This window comes from Saccostrea cucullata, unplaced genomic scaffold (assembly GCF_032062105.1).
Source record: "Saccostrea cucullata isolate Sc308-1 unplaced genomic scaffold, CSIRO_AGI_Scuc_v1 ctg7513, whole genome shotgun sequence".
Lineage (NCBI taxonomy): Eukaryota > Metazoa > Mollusca > Bivalvia > Ostreida > Ostreidae > Saccostrea > Saccostrea cuccullata.
In genome coordinates, this window is record NW_026936575.1 from 54,527 (window position 1) to 67,472 (window position 12,946).

The 12,946-nt window shown below is 33.1% G+C and overlaps 2 protein-coding genes across 2 annotated transcripts; one reads left to right on the forward strand and one right to left on the reverse strand.

The window, feature by feature from the left end:
• The first annotated feature begins 3,138 nt into the window (after nucleotides 1–3,138).
• LOC134245863 (F-box/LRR-repeat protein 21-like) lies at nucleotides 3,139–5,211 on the forward strand. Its single transcript, XM_062728107.1, has 2 exons — nucleotides 3,139–3,154; nucleotides 3,456–5,211. The coding sequence occupies exons 1-2, from the start codon at nucleotides 3,139–3,141 to the stop codon at nucleotides 4,979–4,981; spliced, it is 1,542 nt and encodes a 513-aa protein (XP_062584091.1). The 3' UTR covers nucleotides 4,982–5,211.
• A 13-nt stretch (nucleotides 5,212–5,224) lies between these two features.
• Nucleotides 5,225–8,245, reverse strand: LOC134245865 (B-cell receptor CD22-like). The gene is made up of 8 exons (XM_062728110.1): nucleotides 8,071–8,245; nucleotides 7,619–7,915; nucleotides 7,144–7,434; nucleotides 6,687–6,980; nucleotides 6,255–6,395; nucleotides 5,978–6,002; nucleotides 5,739–5,818; nucleotides 5,225–5,529 (listed from the first exon to the last, which is right to left on the reverse strand). The coding sequence occupies exons 1-8, from the start codon at nucleotides 8,129–8,131 to the stop codon at nucleotides 5,525–5,527; spliced, it is 1,194 nt and encodes a 397-aa protein (XP_062584094.1). The 5' UTR covers nucleotides 8,132–8,245; the 3' UTR covers nucleotides 5,225–5,524.
• Between the last annotated feature and the right edge of the window lie 4,701 nt (nucleotides 8,246–12,946).

Below are 12,946 nucleotides of genomic sequence, written 5' to 3' on the forward strand. Positions count from 1 at the left end.
GTTGAGATAATTAATGATTGATCGTTCTGTTCATTATCTTTTTTTTATGACTACCCGGTAGAAATTAAAAGAAAGCTGACATTAATTGGATTAAAAGCAATGTGTAAGAGGTATACAATTACATGTAAGATTTGCTACGATCAAGATATATTAAATAATAAAATGTTGTTCATCCTTTCATCTCAAGTTGTACATGGTAACAAGTATAATAATGTTTTTTTGTCCATTCTTTCAAATATTTGAAGGAGTAATACATTTTTTAAAAAATGTCTTACTATAGAAATTTCATAATATACAAGCATAAGTAATAAACGTTTCCGCGCCCCCCCATTTTTCTTTTTTTTTCTTGGGGGGGGGGGGGTCCGAAATATTTCATAACCGTACATTTTGAAGATATCTGAGAAACATCATGGTTTTTTTTAAAAGCTTTATCTATTTGCGACTAAACAGAAGAATGGAAACTAGGTTACCACAATGTTGTTTTTTAGATGAATATGGCAAAATACATCACGTCAGAAAAGTTCACCCGGACAGTTTCCTTTGTTGGAGTGGATGTACATGTATATATATTGCATCTAAAGTTTGTACGGAAATTATCTACAAGAAAATCATTGTTATTAACGAGAAACATGCAGGATATGTACTGCATGTTAAGCAAAAAAAATTCAAAATTATCATTTACATTTACACAACTTGAGATTTTTTTCTTTATTCCATTCTTTTTTGTGCACATTATATGACTCCATCTACATGTATATTCTTTCCCAGCATTAGCTGCAGAACTGTAGCTCTCTACTTGAGAAAATTCGGACAGATAAAGCAGAGAGCTACAGATCCAAGCGTTGTAAAAACCTTCGATTTACGCCGACGATTTTTTGTCGCTACTTTAGGTATTTACTTCCTGTAGTTTAAGCTTTCTCTTGCTCCTAGAATAGTATCCTATAATAATTCATATATACAACTCTTATATTTGATACTTTGTTTACCTTTTCACGGTCCCAAAAAGTCCTCATATACGAGTTTTGTAATGTCGGTTTATAAGAGTTCCATTTTGAAGTCCGTAACCACAAACAGCCATTTGTAAGCGTTGAGGGGTAAGTAAATGATCAGGAATTGAGGCTGAATGTATGATTAATTATTAAATACCATTTAAAACTATTTTCAATGCTGGGGAAAGTATAAAATACACGAAAAAATACCCATAATGTGCGACAAAAAATCGTCGGCGTAAATCGAAGGTTTTTACAACGCTTGGGTCTGTAGCTCTCTGCTTTATCTGTCCGAATTTTCTCAAGCAGAGAGCTACAGTTCTGCAGCTAACCCAGCATCACAACGAATGAGGTTTTGATAATAAAAGTACATTAAACAATTTTGAAAATACTTATAATTTAATAGCCGAAGAATGCAAGAGTTTAATGATGAAAATAACGAAATATTCAAAATTAATTTTAAAAAATTCTCCAGGGGAGGGGGGGGGGGCGGGGTTGTTACAGTCGTCTGTCCCTTGTGGATATTTCGGCATTGAATCAGATTGTTGGTATAAAGGACATAAGGACAAGTATAAAGGACAAGTAATTATTTTTCCTGGCATTGTGACTTTATTAGATAAAATCTGTCTGGAAATATATAGCTACATTTATACATGTAGTTCAGTCATTTGATCAGTGCACAATTTAATGGCTGTGCAATTTTAAAACTTAATTTGTGTGCACTTTACATAAATCTTGTGGAAACCAACAAACACTGGGAAAAAAAGAAAAATGGGAAAGACCATAAATTTTTAACCCCTCCCCCATTAAACAAAAAAAAAAAAAAAAAATCACATTGTGTAAATGCCCCGCTTCATTGTCATTTATGCATGTAAGTATCTACCTTGTAATATAGCGTTTTGTTTGTACTGCCTGTCTCGCTAGGGATGTTTTTATTATTTTTTAAATTTATTTTAAAACAGTGTTCTGAATTTTAAAATACTATACTTTAAATCAAAATGTTTCTTAATTCTGTTGCACCGAGATCAAAAGGAAAACTTTAATTTTGATAGCTGTTTATTAAATACATGTTTGTGAAATACTGCTTATATGTTTTTTAAGTCTTTATCTCGGCAGATTTAATTCTTTTGACAAGGTATTTTAATAAGTAATAAATATAATATGTAACTATTTTCTATTTGCTCAGCTGTGTCAGTCGACCCTATCGTACATTTGATTTGGACATTTTAATCTATGAATGGTTCGTTCTCCTATTACAAATACAGAAATAAAATGTGGCGTGTGTTTTTAAAAATTTTATCTAACTTACTGATTATGATCAAAAATATTCCTCAAGAGAGACGATCAAGTGTACATATTCATCAATCCTGTCCGTACAAGATTCATGACTAATGTACAAAGGTAGATAACTGGTTTTGGATATCATAGCTAAAGATAGGTTTCTAAAAATAGACATGATCTTGGAATGTAAACAAACGTCCATACATCGGTATTTCTACAGCGAGAAATAAGACGTAAGTTTCTGTTTAATCCTATAATTATACTTTTACTTCATAATTGTATATAGTTTGCAGCATTTTATTTATAAAATATTACTTTTGTATTTCCTTTAAACATGTTAAATTAATATTTTATTTTGTACACACAGAATGTACTTGTTTCAATATACATGTTCAGACTCGGACTGATTTCTCCTCAGGATGTTATTATTTTTTTCTATGTAAAATTGTGTCATATTGCTCTACGAATTTCAAAGTTACATATTGTTTTCTTATTTAATCTGTTCACCAGGATAATTTTGACAATGCATGATCTCTCAATAGTCATTATAATACACCTCAGAATTGTTTCCAAATGTCAGACATTGCTGCCTCGTAATTGATAATGTGCCAGACAACTGTACTTGTTTTTGTTTTGTATTATTTCCGCAGACTTGAAACGCTTATTAGAAATGATTAATGGAAGCTCACCGGATCAAGATCAAGGTGTACCCGACTTCAGTAGGCGCACTTGTTTCATATGCCGGGTCAAGCCGGTTAATATTCCGGAACCGGGCAAGTCACTTGTTTCAAATATATTTAAGCCGCCGGGCGGTCAGAAAGTAGCCCGGATCGCCCGAAAAATTTCGAGCGGCCAAATGAAAAGCAATATGGCGGAAAACGGAGGTAGAAATGTTCTTGATGGTGAAACATTCGTTTTTTATCATTTGTCGTAGTCTCGGTGGCAATAGACAAACACAACTGAGATAATAAGAGACTTTTACAACATATTTGTTTACATTTGCACGACAAAAACATTTTATTTTTAAATTTTAAGCTGCTTTCCAGTTCTGTGGTTAACGAGACCCCTTATATGCTCCAAATTCACAAATTGTACATAGAATGGAACTAGTAAATATTAAAACGAAATATATCCACTAAATCGTTGTTCTCATGCGTTCAGATAATTTGATAATTTTTTTTACAGCAACAGCACAAATACCAGCCAATCCGGCTTATTTTTCACTCGTTTCAGAGACACTAACCGGGTCAATATGCCATGTGATAAAAGTGAACCGGGTCATCGCCCGGCTGTCTGAAACAAGTGCGCCCATTGACCTGCCCACAATTGTTTGGGTCAACATCTTAGACTACCTTGACCTAAATAACAGGTACCATGTCTCAGTCACCTGTTCAAGACTTAATGAAGCGTTTAATCATCCTACTTTATGGCGGAAAATGAAATTATTCGTTCTGGGAAACAACGAAAATTATGGTTTTTATAATCAGGTCGTGATACCAACCAAAAGCATCAATCTTGTCAAACATTTTGGAAAATATTTCCAACATTTAACATTTGTTATTAGTGGACATTTGGATCAAGACTTTGGTAACTGGAATGATCTCGTAGAGGAAGTTTCTAAAGAATGCAGACTTGAAACGTTAACACTGTACGCAGGGGTTTTGACGTCAATCCGCCATTTTGCAGGGAATCGATCATGCAGTCGAAATTTGAAACCTCTTGTAAATATTGTAAAGAATGCATTTCGCTTGAAGAACCTGAACATTGTCTCTTGGCCCATGTTTCCTCGAAACTTGGAAAATCTAGATGAAAACATCTTCGAAGCAGCCATGTTAAATCCTAAACTTAAAGATCTGGAGCACATGAGTTTGTTTTGGTCCAACACAAATGTATGGACAGAAAGACAACCGATCCTGCTTTCTCCCAGGGAAACAGCTGACTTTGTCGGACATTTTAGTAATCTGAAACATCTAGCTCTGCGTTCTCCTATGATGAACGAGCAGCTCCTGGAAGTTCTATCATCCAAACAGAGACAAACATTGAAACGCCTACAAATACTCGTCAATTACATACCAGAAGATCCTGATTTCGCAATTCCTGAGATATCTGACAGGGTTTGGGAACGTTTTTGTTTGAAGAACGTTGGTGTAGAGGTAGAACTAACTGTAATGTCTCGAGTCCCTCTAGTGGAATTTTCAAATCTGTTAAAACCTTCTTGTCCAGTTTCTGTCACGAAATTTATGGCGTATTCTCGTTGTGACGAAAATGTTGTACAATATGTTACAGATAAGTACAAAAACACACTGAAATGCTTCGAATCATTTGGAGAAGACACGGCTTTTGAAAACGATCTCGTAAGCATGGTGGAAAAATCGCCAAACCTTCTTCAACTTATATATCGCGGAAGAATCAGTTGCGAAAACGTAGAACGGCTCGCAGCGCTCCGATCTAATTCATGGATGACCTTTGATTTTTTAAGGGAGAATATATATGTAAACAATACAGAGGATCAATACGATGAAGATCAAGTGATTGCTAGAGGCCCGGATGGAAAATACGTCCTTGTGGCGATGCTCAGGTTTCATCAGAGAGAACAAATGGAACGAGAGAACGATGTTAGGAAACAAGAAATGATTAAAACTGTGTCAAAGTCTGTCGGATATAAATGGATTCCCACGCCTAAGAAAATTCAGCAGGTGGCACAGAATTGAAAATACAATGTATGATATTTATAGGAGTACGGGTTTATTTTTTCCGTAAAGTTCGTGGAAATATTGATAAGGCAAATACTGGAATGTGAAAATATTATTTTTTAAATTTAATTCATTTTATAAATATGCAAGTTTTTATCACGAACAAAGAATACTCATATCCGGAGCACTAAAACGAAAATCCTTGACATTACGTCAAAAGCTAAATACATGTACATTGAACTTTTTTCAACATAGTCACCGTTTAACTCAACACATTTCTTATTTCGCTTTAACCAGTCATAAAAATGTGCACAACCTGTTCTGGTTCCATATGTGAAATAATATTAAACACTTCTTGTCTCAGATCCTGCAAATTTTTAAATCTCTGTCCGCGTAAAAACATCAATACAAGTAAAAATTTATATATGTACATGTATATTAACATATTTATAAAGGATCATTTTTCAATAGTGCAGGAAGAAATTATTTTTGTGGAAAATTCATCAGTAAATGAATAAAAATGCGACTCTAATATATCTCAGAGAAATTCCATGTTGTATGTTAATCTGCAAAATAAAAAAAAGAATTATTGTCGAGCGTCTACTTTCTTCATATTCAATTGAACATTTTTGAGTTTAAAATAATTTAATCTATACGCGAAAAAAAAAAATCGGCTACAAAAGGCCATAAAAGAAATGTGATACGATATCATGCAAGCATTTTCCCAACTTATTAAAATTACTATATATTTTAAAAAAAAAAAAAATCTACACACCTTTGGAGTGGACGCCTTCTTCCCGGAGGGTTCTGTAATTTAGATTGTCTTGTCCACCACCTGTGTCGTTTACGTTCTCCCTGCGCAAGACAGCAAAGATCATTGTTTCTTTGTAAATTAATATATCTCCTAAATTTGTTGTAACTTTTCAAAAATAGCTTGCATTGAAGTAATGTACAGTATACTAGTACATGTATATTTTTGGCTTGTATATTATAATAGTTATACGAAAACCCTACCTTGTCCCGGTAGGAAACTGTTTACCTAAAATTGTAACTTAAAGTGTTTTTATCATAATATACAAAAATAAAAAAAAGGTTTTTTTTGTTATTGTGAGCAGTCGGTTATCAAGTCAGAAATGTTAAAAAAAAGCAACAAAGCATCACAAAATGCAAAACATTTAAATGCATTCATGAAATGTTTCTTTATCAAGATAATTGTTATATTTTCCCCTTTTTTTCATAAAATCATTTTCATGTAACTAAAATATTGCTTAACGCATTCAAGCCTACAAACCTATATCGTCAATTCTTCTATGGTGAATAAAAATAATAGCACCGGCAAGGATGAGCATCAGTACAAAAATCCCGGTCACGGCACCAAAAACCCCGGCACTGATTCCAGCACTAGAGTTGCTAGAAGTTGGCTTAACTTGGGCTAGAAGGATTTTTCAAAGATTAATCGACGAAACAAACATTAAATACCATATCATACGAGTATTCAGGAAGTTTCTACAAATTTTCAAATAAATATATCAGGTAGGCCTATATGTTTTAGTTAGTCTTTTTTCTGACAATGCACGAAGCATACACATAAAGCTACTACATGTACAGTAATTAGTACAGACATTAAAATATTAATTAAGATGAAATTATAATAGTAACGTTTTTGTAAAATATCAAATTGGATATTGATTCTAGAACATGTTACACCCTTCAAAAGTCTTACATTTGATTGTTATAATGGCTTTAGACGAATTTTTATCGTAATTTCCCCACTGCGATTCGCTTCTTGCCCGACAGTAACATGCAGTGTTGTGGTCTTTCCGCTGTGCAATTATAGTCAGTGCCGACCTCGAACCCGAGTGTTTGATGCCTCTCGTCTGCAGTTTGTTGTCACAGTACCACAGCCACGATACAGGGGGGTTTCCAGCAGAGCGCAGGGAACAGCTCAACTTGACTGGGGTATTCTCGTCAACAAAATAAACGGATTTATCTATTTCTGGTAAGCCATCAGGGGACGCTAAAATATGATGTCATAGAATGATAAACCTTAAATCAATCATGGTTTTTTTTTAATTCCGTTGCATGGTTTTTTTTAAATTCCGTTGAAGAAGAATGGGAGATAGAAATTTTAACCCACCTGCAAAAAAAACTTATTTATTGTAGTAAAGAGAGTTGCTTACAATATACAGTAAGAGAGATAGTATTGGATGCAGCTTCGTACTGTAGAGGGTAACTTTTCGCCACACAGTAGCAAACTTTCCCATTCAGATTTCTATCAGCATCAAGCACAAGTTTTGACGTCGCATTAAGGTTATAAATTCTTCTGTTGTATATATAGGCTCGATCGCACTTCCATGACCATCGAATGGGAGGGTTTCCCAGAGAATCGAGTGTACACATCAGGGTGATTTCATCCCCCGCCGATACAACTGTATTGGAGGCATTCAGGAAAGGCACGTCTCGTGGAGTATCTGCAAGAAAATAAAGAGATTTTATGATTTTCTCTGCATAGCTCCATTGATCGAAAAGCAATAGGTCATATTAACTATTGACTATTTTTGTATCGACTTTTGTCTGATAAGCATATATCAATTAAAATTGTTTAACAGGCGTCAGAACATGGAAAACTGAATGTATTACAACCATGCGACTTACATTTGACATTAATCGTCATGTGATTAGACATTTTGCTGTATGTTTCGTTTGCAGATCTCGGCCAGACTTTACAATAACACGCCTCACCGTTGTATTTCCTGTCCGCGCTAATCTTCAAGACAGATTCCTCTAATGTGCTCGTTGCATTCCTGGTCAAGTTGTCATTTCCACATTTCCAAGACCACGTGACTGGAGAAGAATTTGGGGATGAATGGATTGTACATTTCAGAGTGATGGGTAGCCCTTCTGTTACGTTGTTAGCACTCATTTGCAGCCATGGTGCTGCTACTGGATTCACTTTAAAAGAGGTTTTAAAAAAATTATATACCTGAATATATAATTTTAATATCAATCATCAAGGCTTGTTGAGATTGTTAAAATACTACTTTCCTTGCATAATTCGCAAAAATTGATTTTAAAAGCAAGTTTTCTAGCAACTGATTTTAACTTACCAATTAACGTTCCACTTACTATTCCAGATAACAACACAAATAGGAAAAAATGTAACATCATATTTAGAAATCGGTTATTCAACTGCAGTATGAGGGGCGTCACTTTCTCTTTTTATTAAAACACTGTCTTACTTTCGTGGCAAGCAACTGTAACTTCTAATTAGTTTTACTGATATGATGTGGTTTTAATCTCCAGCGATTGCATACTATCAAAATGAACTCAACATCATGTACTTATTATGAATATTAAATAGTGTGGCAGTATATATAACAAGGATATCTGTTACTTCAATTACAGAATCAGATTTTGCATAAACAGACAAGTAATGTGTGTGTGTGTTGTGGGGTGGGGTTACCCCAACTTTTGGCAACGTACTTTGATATTAAAATGTTCATTGAAAGTCTGATTGAACCCCTGCGCCTTTTATTTTATCATAGTTAAAATGACAATTTAGTAATGTGGTACCGGGGTAATATTTTTTGTTGTGAAAGATGGAACCTTTCCCCACTCAAATCAACCCTCATACAGAAGAATTTTGAGATTGGATTATTATTCCTCATTCTTTTTGCTTTTATTTTCTCTGTATACTTGTAAATTGTGAAAGTTTTTGCTACTCCCCTCTTTAAAAAAACGAAACTACATAATTTTTAAATATAGGCAAATAGATGATGTAGTATATATATTTGGAAGCTTACAATTGATTAAAGATATATATGTCGTATTGGTGTTTTATTTTTAAAGAAATAAATATATGTGGTGTCTCATTAAGTTATATAAGTTATATACTTTCTGCAAATAAGACAATTCCACTCCATCACTTTCAAAAGTTATAAAATATTATTTGGTAAAAATTATTTTCTCTTCTAGTCTGATGTAAAAAAAAAAAAAAACCGCCTCTTATTGAAATATTCATGATCACATTATCTCGCATGCTCACAGCAAACAATGGTCTAAACTCGTGAATGAGCCGAAAAGCATGATGGTCTACTACGGTTTTTTTTTTTACTACAAACACGTGGGTTAGGGAAATTTAGGATGAGATTTCAAATAACTGCTGGAAAGCCAATTTACAATTTTTTGAAACGTGTTTAAGAAAAATAAGAAGTATAGGTAGGGGGTTCAGGTGACCCGACTTACCTGTGTAATCGTGCCATTTACACACAATTTATCGATGTTTATATACGTAATTTTTGCCTTATTATTCATATTTATCTAGAAATTAAATATAATGAATTTTTTCTACATTGTTTTAACTTTCGTATGATGTGTGTGTTATGTCATTCTGAAAAGTTTGCATTAAAAGTTAACCCGGTTGAAGTTGTGCTAAAATTGGATACAGGGTTTCCCCATTGATGCATGGCACTGTAATTTTGTCTCCGCGACGTTGATAGCGTCATTTTGACGTCATTTTGATTGGCTTTCCGGGAGGCGATTTTTAAGAAATTTACGACATTGACCTATCACAGGAAAGCTTACATTTTGAAGATCAACATTATTAATGTTGCATCTCAATGCAATGTGCAGAAGTTTATGTTATGTATTTTCGTTTCAAAGGAAAGAGGTCAATATTACTACGGTAAGTAATCGAAATATTTTTATGCAACATACACTGTTAGAAAGCTGAGAAAATTTCCTATCTGAATATTGTGGTTCTGTAATAATTTCGGAAAATAATTCACCCGGATTCCAATCAAAAGTCGTCACCCCGACGCAACTTTTGAACAGTTTCTTATGTACCTTTAAATTCATGCACACTTTTTTATCGTAAAACCACAAGAGAAAATAGAAATGTGACATTAAATAATATTAGGATCGACTTACTGGAAAAAATAATCTATGAAAAATATTATAATTTCCTACAATGTACTACACATAAACAGGGACCTTATAATATACTAACGGTCCCTGATATAAAAGTACAAATTTGATTCTGTTGCCAGGATTTCATCTAGATTCTGAAATACATATAACGTACTTATAATAAATAAATAGCCCGAAGTTCTTCTAGGCCCTATAAAATCATTTATAATTTTCTTTGTTAACATGATACTTTGTGGTTATTTTTTTTTCAGTGAGTGTAAACAGTCAGACTTTGGGAAAATGCGAGAATCATTCCATCATGATTATGGTACTCGCCGGTAGTAGCAGATGTCTGGATAAACTTAACACTCAACTTGTCCAAGAAGCACGGATAATTTAGACTGAATATACAATTATTGATTCATACCGAAATTTGATATCATGTATTTTAAAGATTGATCAACACAAATTTTAAATAAAGTTGTGAATTAACTGTAGTGAATTCTTTTTTCCCAATCTTTGCCATTTTCATATTAATATTGACAGCTTTTGTCTTTGTGATATCCAGACAGAATTCTGACTTTTAGTGAGCATATTTGATTAAGATCGCCATTTTATAAATCTTTTAAAATAAATAAATTGTAAAGATTTATAAAATTTCATTATTTTTTTCCTAACTTAGATTTTGAAAGCATTTTATCAAAAAGGCTGTATCGGCCATTTTCACTATTGGTGGCCATAGTGGATATTTTGCTGCCATCTTGGATATTTTTTAAGCTGGCATGGAAACAGAAAATTAGGGCTTGCATAGACCTTTCCGAAAATATATAGTTTTCCATACTTCCAAATAAAATTAGACTCGTTACATAAAAATCTACCTAGACTTATCGGATTTTTCTTCCTTTCATGTGCCATCAGTAGGTACTCTTTAATAGTGAAATTTTCTTACATAAAATACCAGTATTCACAACATTGATAATTTCATAACTTCTGTTCTACTTGGAATTTTTTCACCAAGTAAAGTTTTTTATATTTTTGAATGTGTATATGTTTGAGCTAGAATATATTTATTTGAATATATCTCATCGAAAATTTATACCTGAACCCTAGTACAGGTACTTATTGAGAATTCTAATGCTCACATTGACAAACAAATTCAGTTTTCCTTATTAAATAGTTCTTTGAAATACCGCTCACAAAGTCTCCACAAGTAAATAAGACTCCAGTTTTTAAACTCGATACTCGTAAATTTGCCATGTAACTGGCTGAATTAGTTGTTGCTCAGTTATTTGTTACTAGAAATTAAAAATTCACGCATGTATAAAAAAAAAAGACTTAAGTTGCACGTTTTTTTAAATAACCTCTATATAAATTCTCATGTGCATTGATCGTAGAACGTGTATTGTGTAGCATAATGTATGTTCCGAAGTTGTATACCTTGTAGACATCGTCAATACGTGAGCACACCTCAGAATTGGTTGCTTTTTGTACCGAGGAATAGTCACGTAAAATTGACTTTTCACTGACAGTACAGCACGGGGAAACTGTAAACAAACGGACTTGTACAGTGGAGTAGGGAAAAGTTTTATCATTGTTAGTCATTTGTATGTAAATGTGAGCATGGGATTAGTAGATAAGAATGAACATTAAATGCATAAAGCGTGTAAAATGCTTGGAAAAATGCATCACCTCTTTCCGAGAGCGATTTAAAAAAACTAGCCTTTTCGAAAAAAACACATGTTGTATTTTATGGTTTTATGTACTAACCCATACATGCATATTTGGCCTCCTTAGCGTAAGACACAGAGACAGATGTGCACGAGATTTGCATGTATATTAGGCCTCCTTAGCCCCTGACCTATGAACCTGTCTAATTTACATTTCGGTAGAATTATCAAAAAATCAACTCCGCTTACTTTCAAAGAACTATCACAGGGGAAAAAAATGTATGTGGTTGCAGTTGCCAGTTCCTAAATATCTAGAAAATGAAAAAAAAAAACATATTACATAAAGTTTAGAACTTTTTCAAAATCTAATCTTGAAATTAAAATAGCATCACATTAAAAATTATAATAACGCATATGCTGTATCTTATGTTATGCGACTTTCATTAAAACTTAGTGAGGAGTAAGTTAAATTTAACGATTATGTTTAATTTAGCAAGAAAGCAGAAGACATCGATGACTGTATGATTCTTTATGATTTATTTTATATACGTTATTAGATATTTGCAGGTTTGTATAACATTCCAAATTAACAAGGGTTCGTTATTAAAATTACATGTATTTCAACAGTTATATTGACTTGAAATTTTGACTTAAGTCCGTTCTCTGTTTATGGTCTTGAAGCAAGATGGGTAGAATATAAAATCAACCTCTAAAAAAAATAAGGGAAACGGACCCCCCCCCCCCTTCTAAAAAAAAAACCCAGCAAATTGGTAGAAAGATTTTAAGGTATCCGATAATAGCCTCAGATTCGATGAATTTGAATGCATAACAGATATATATATTTGCCGAATATTCAGTATTTGTAAACATAATCTTTATGTTTTAGTTTTATTATGTAAGAGCGGAATGGGTCCTAATTTTTAGGCCCTTGACTCATCTTGGAAGAGATATCCCCTTTCCTTTTAGTCAATAAAATTCATTTTAAAAAAATCCACCTGGCAAAAAATTATTTTTTAATCATTTTTCTATTCTTAATAATTATACATGCATCTTCCCACCATAGGATTTTTTTTATATTCATAGTATTTTAACTTTTTATTTGAGAAAACGGCTTTCTCCAACAGACTTCAACGCATTCTTAATTAATCAATTACTGCTCAGGTCATTAAATTTTTGAAAATTTCTCCTGGTAAATTCTTTTCTACTCTAAACTGCTTTCAATTATTTTCAGAGTATTTAATATTGGATGGATATTTAAGACCGTATCCCAATGATAGCAGCTATATTTCCCACGGTTGAACCTGTAGAAGTACTTGCTTTCTCTGAGACCAGTGAACGCGCTATATTATCCCAATTTTATACAGTGTATGAACATGCTTTTAAACCGTATGCAAAGGTTTGAAATTTG

What these genes read in the sequence shown, in the direction of transcription:
- LOC134245865 (XM_062728110.1), bottom strand. Translation starts at nt 8,131, where the DNA reads ATGATGTTACATTTTTTCCTATTTGTGTTGTTATCTGGAATAGTAAGT. An exon ending in CATGACGATTAATGTCAAAT is followed by an intron (nt 7,435 to 7,618) that starts GTAAGTCGCATG and finishes ATTTTCTTGCAG; the next exon opens with ATACTCCACGAGACGTGCCT. An exon ending in CAGTTTCCTACCGGGACAAG is followed by an intron (nt 5,819 to 5,977) that starts GTAGGGTTTTCG and finishes TGTCTTGCGCAG; the next exon opens with GGAGAACGTAAACGACACAG.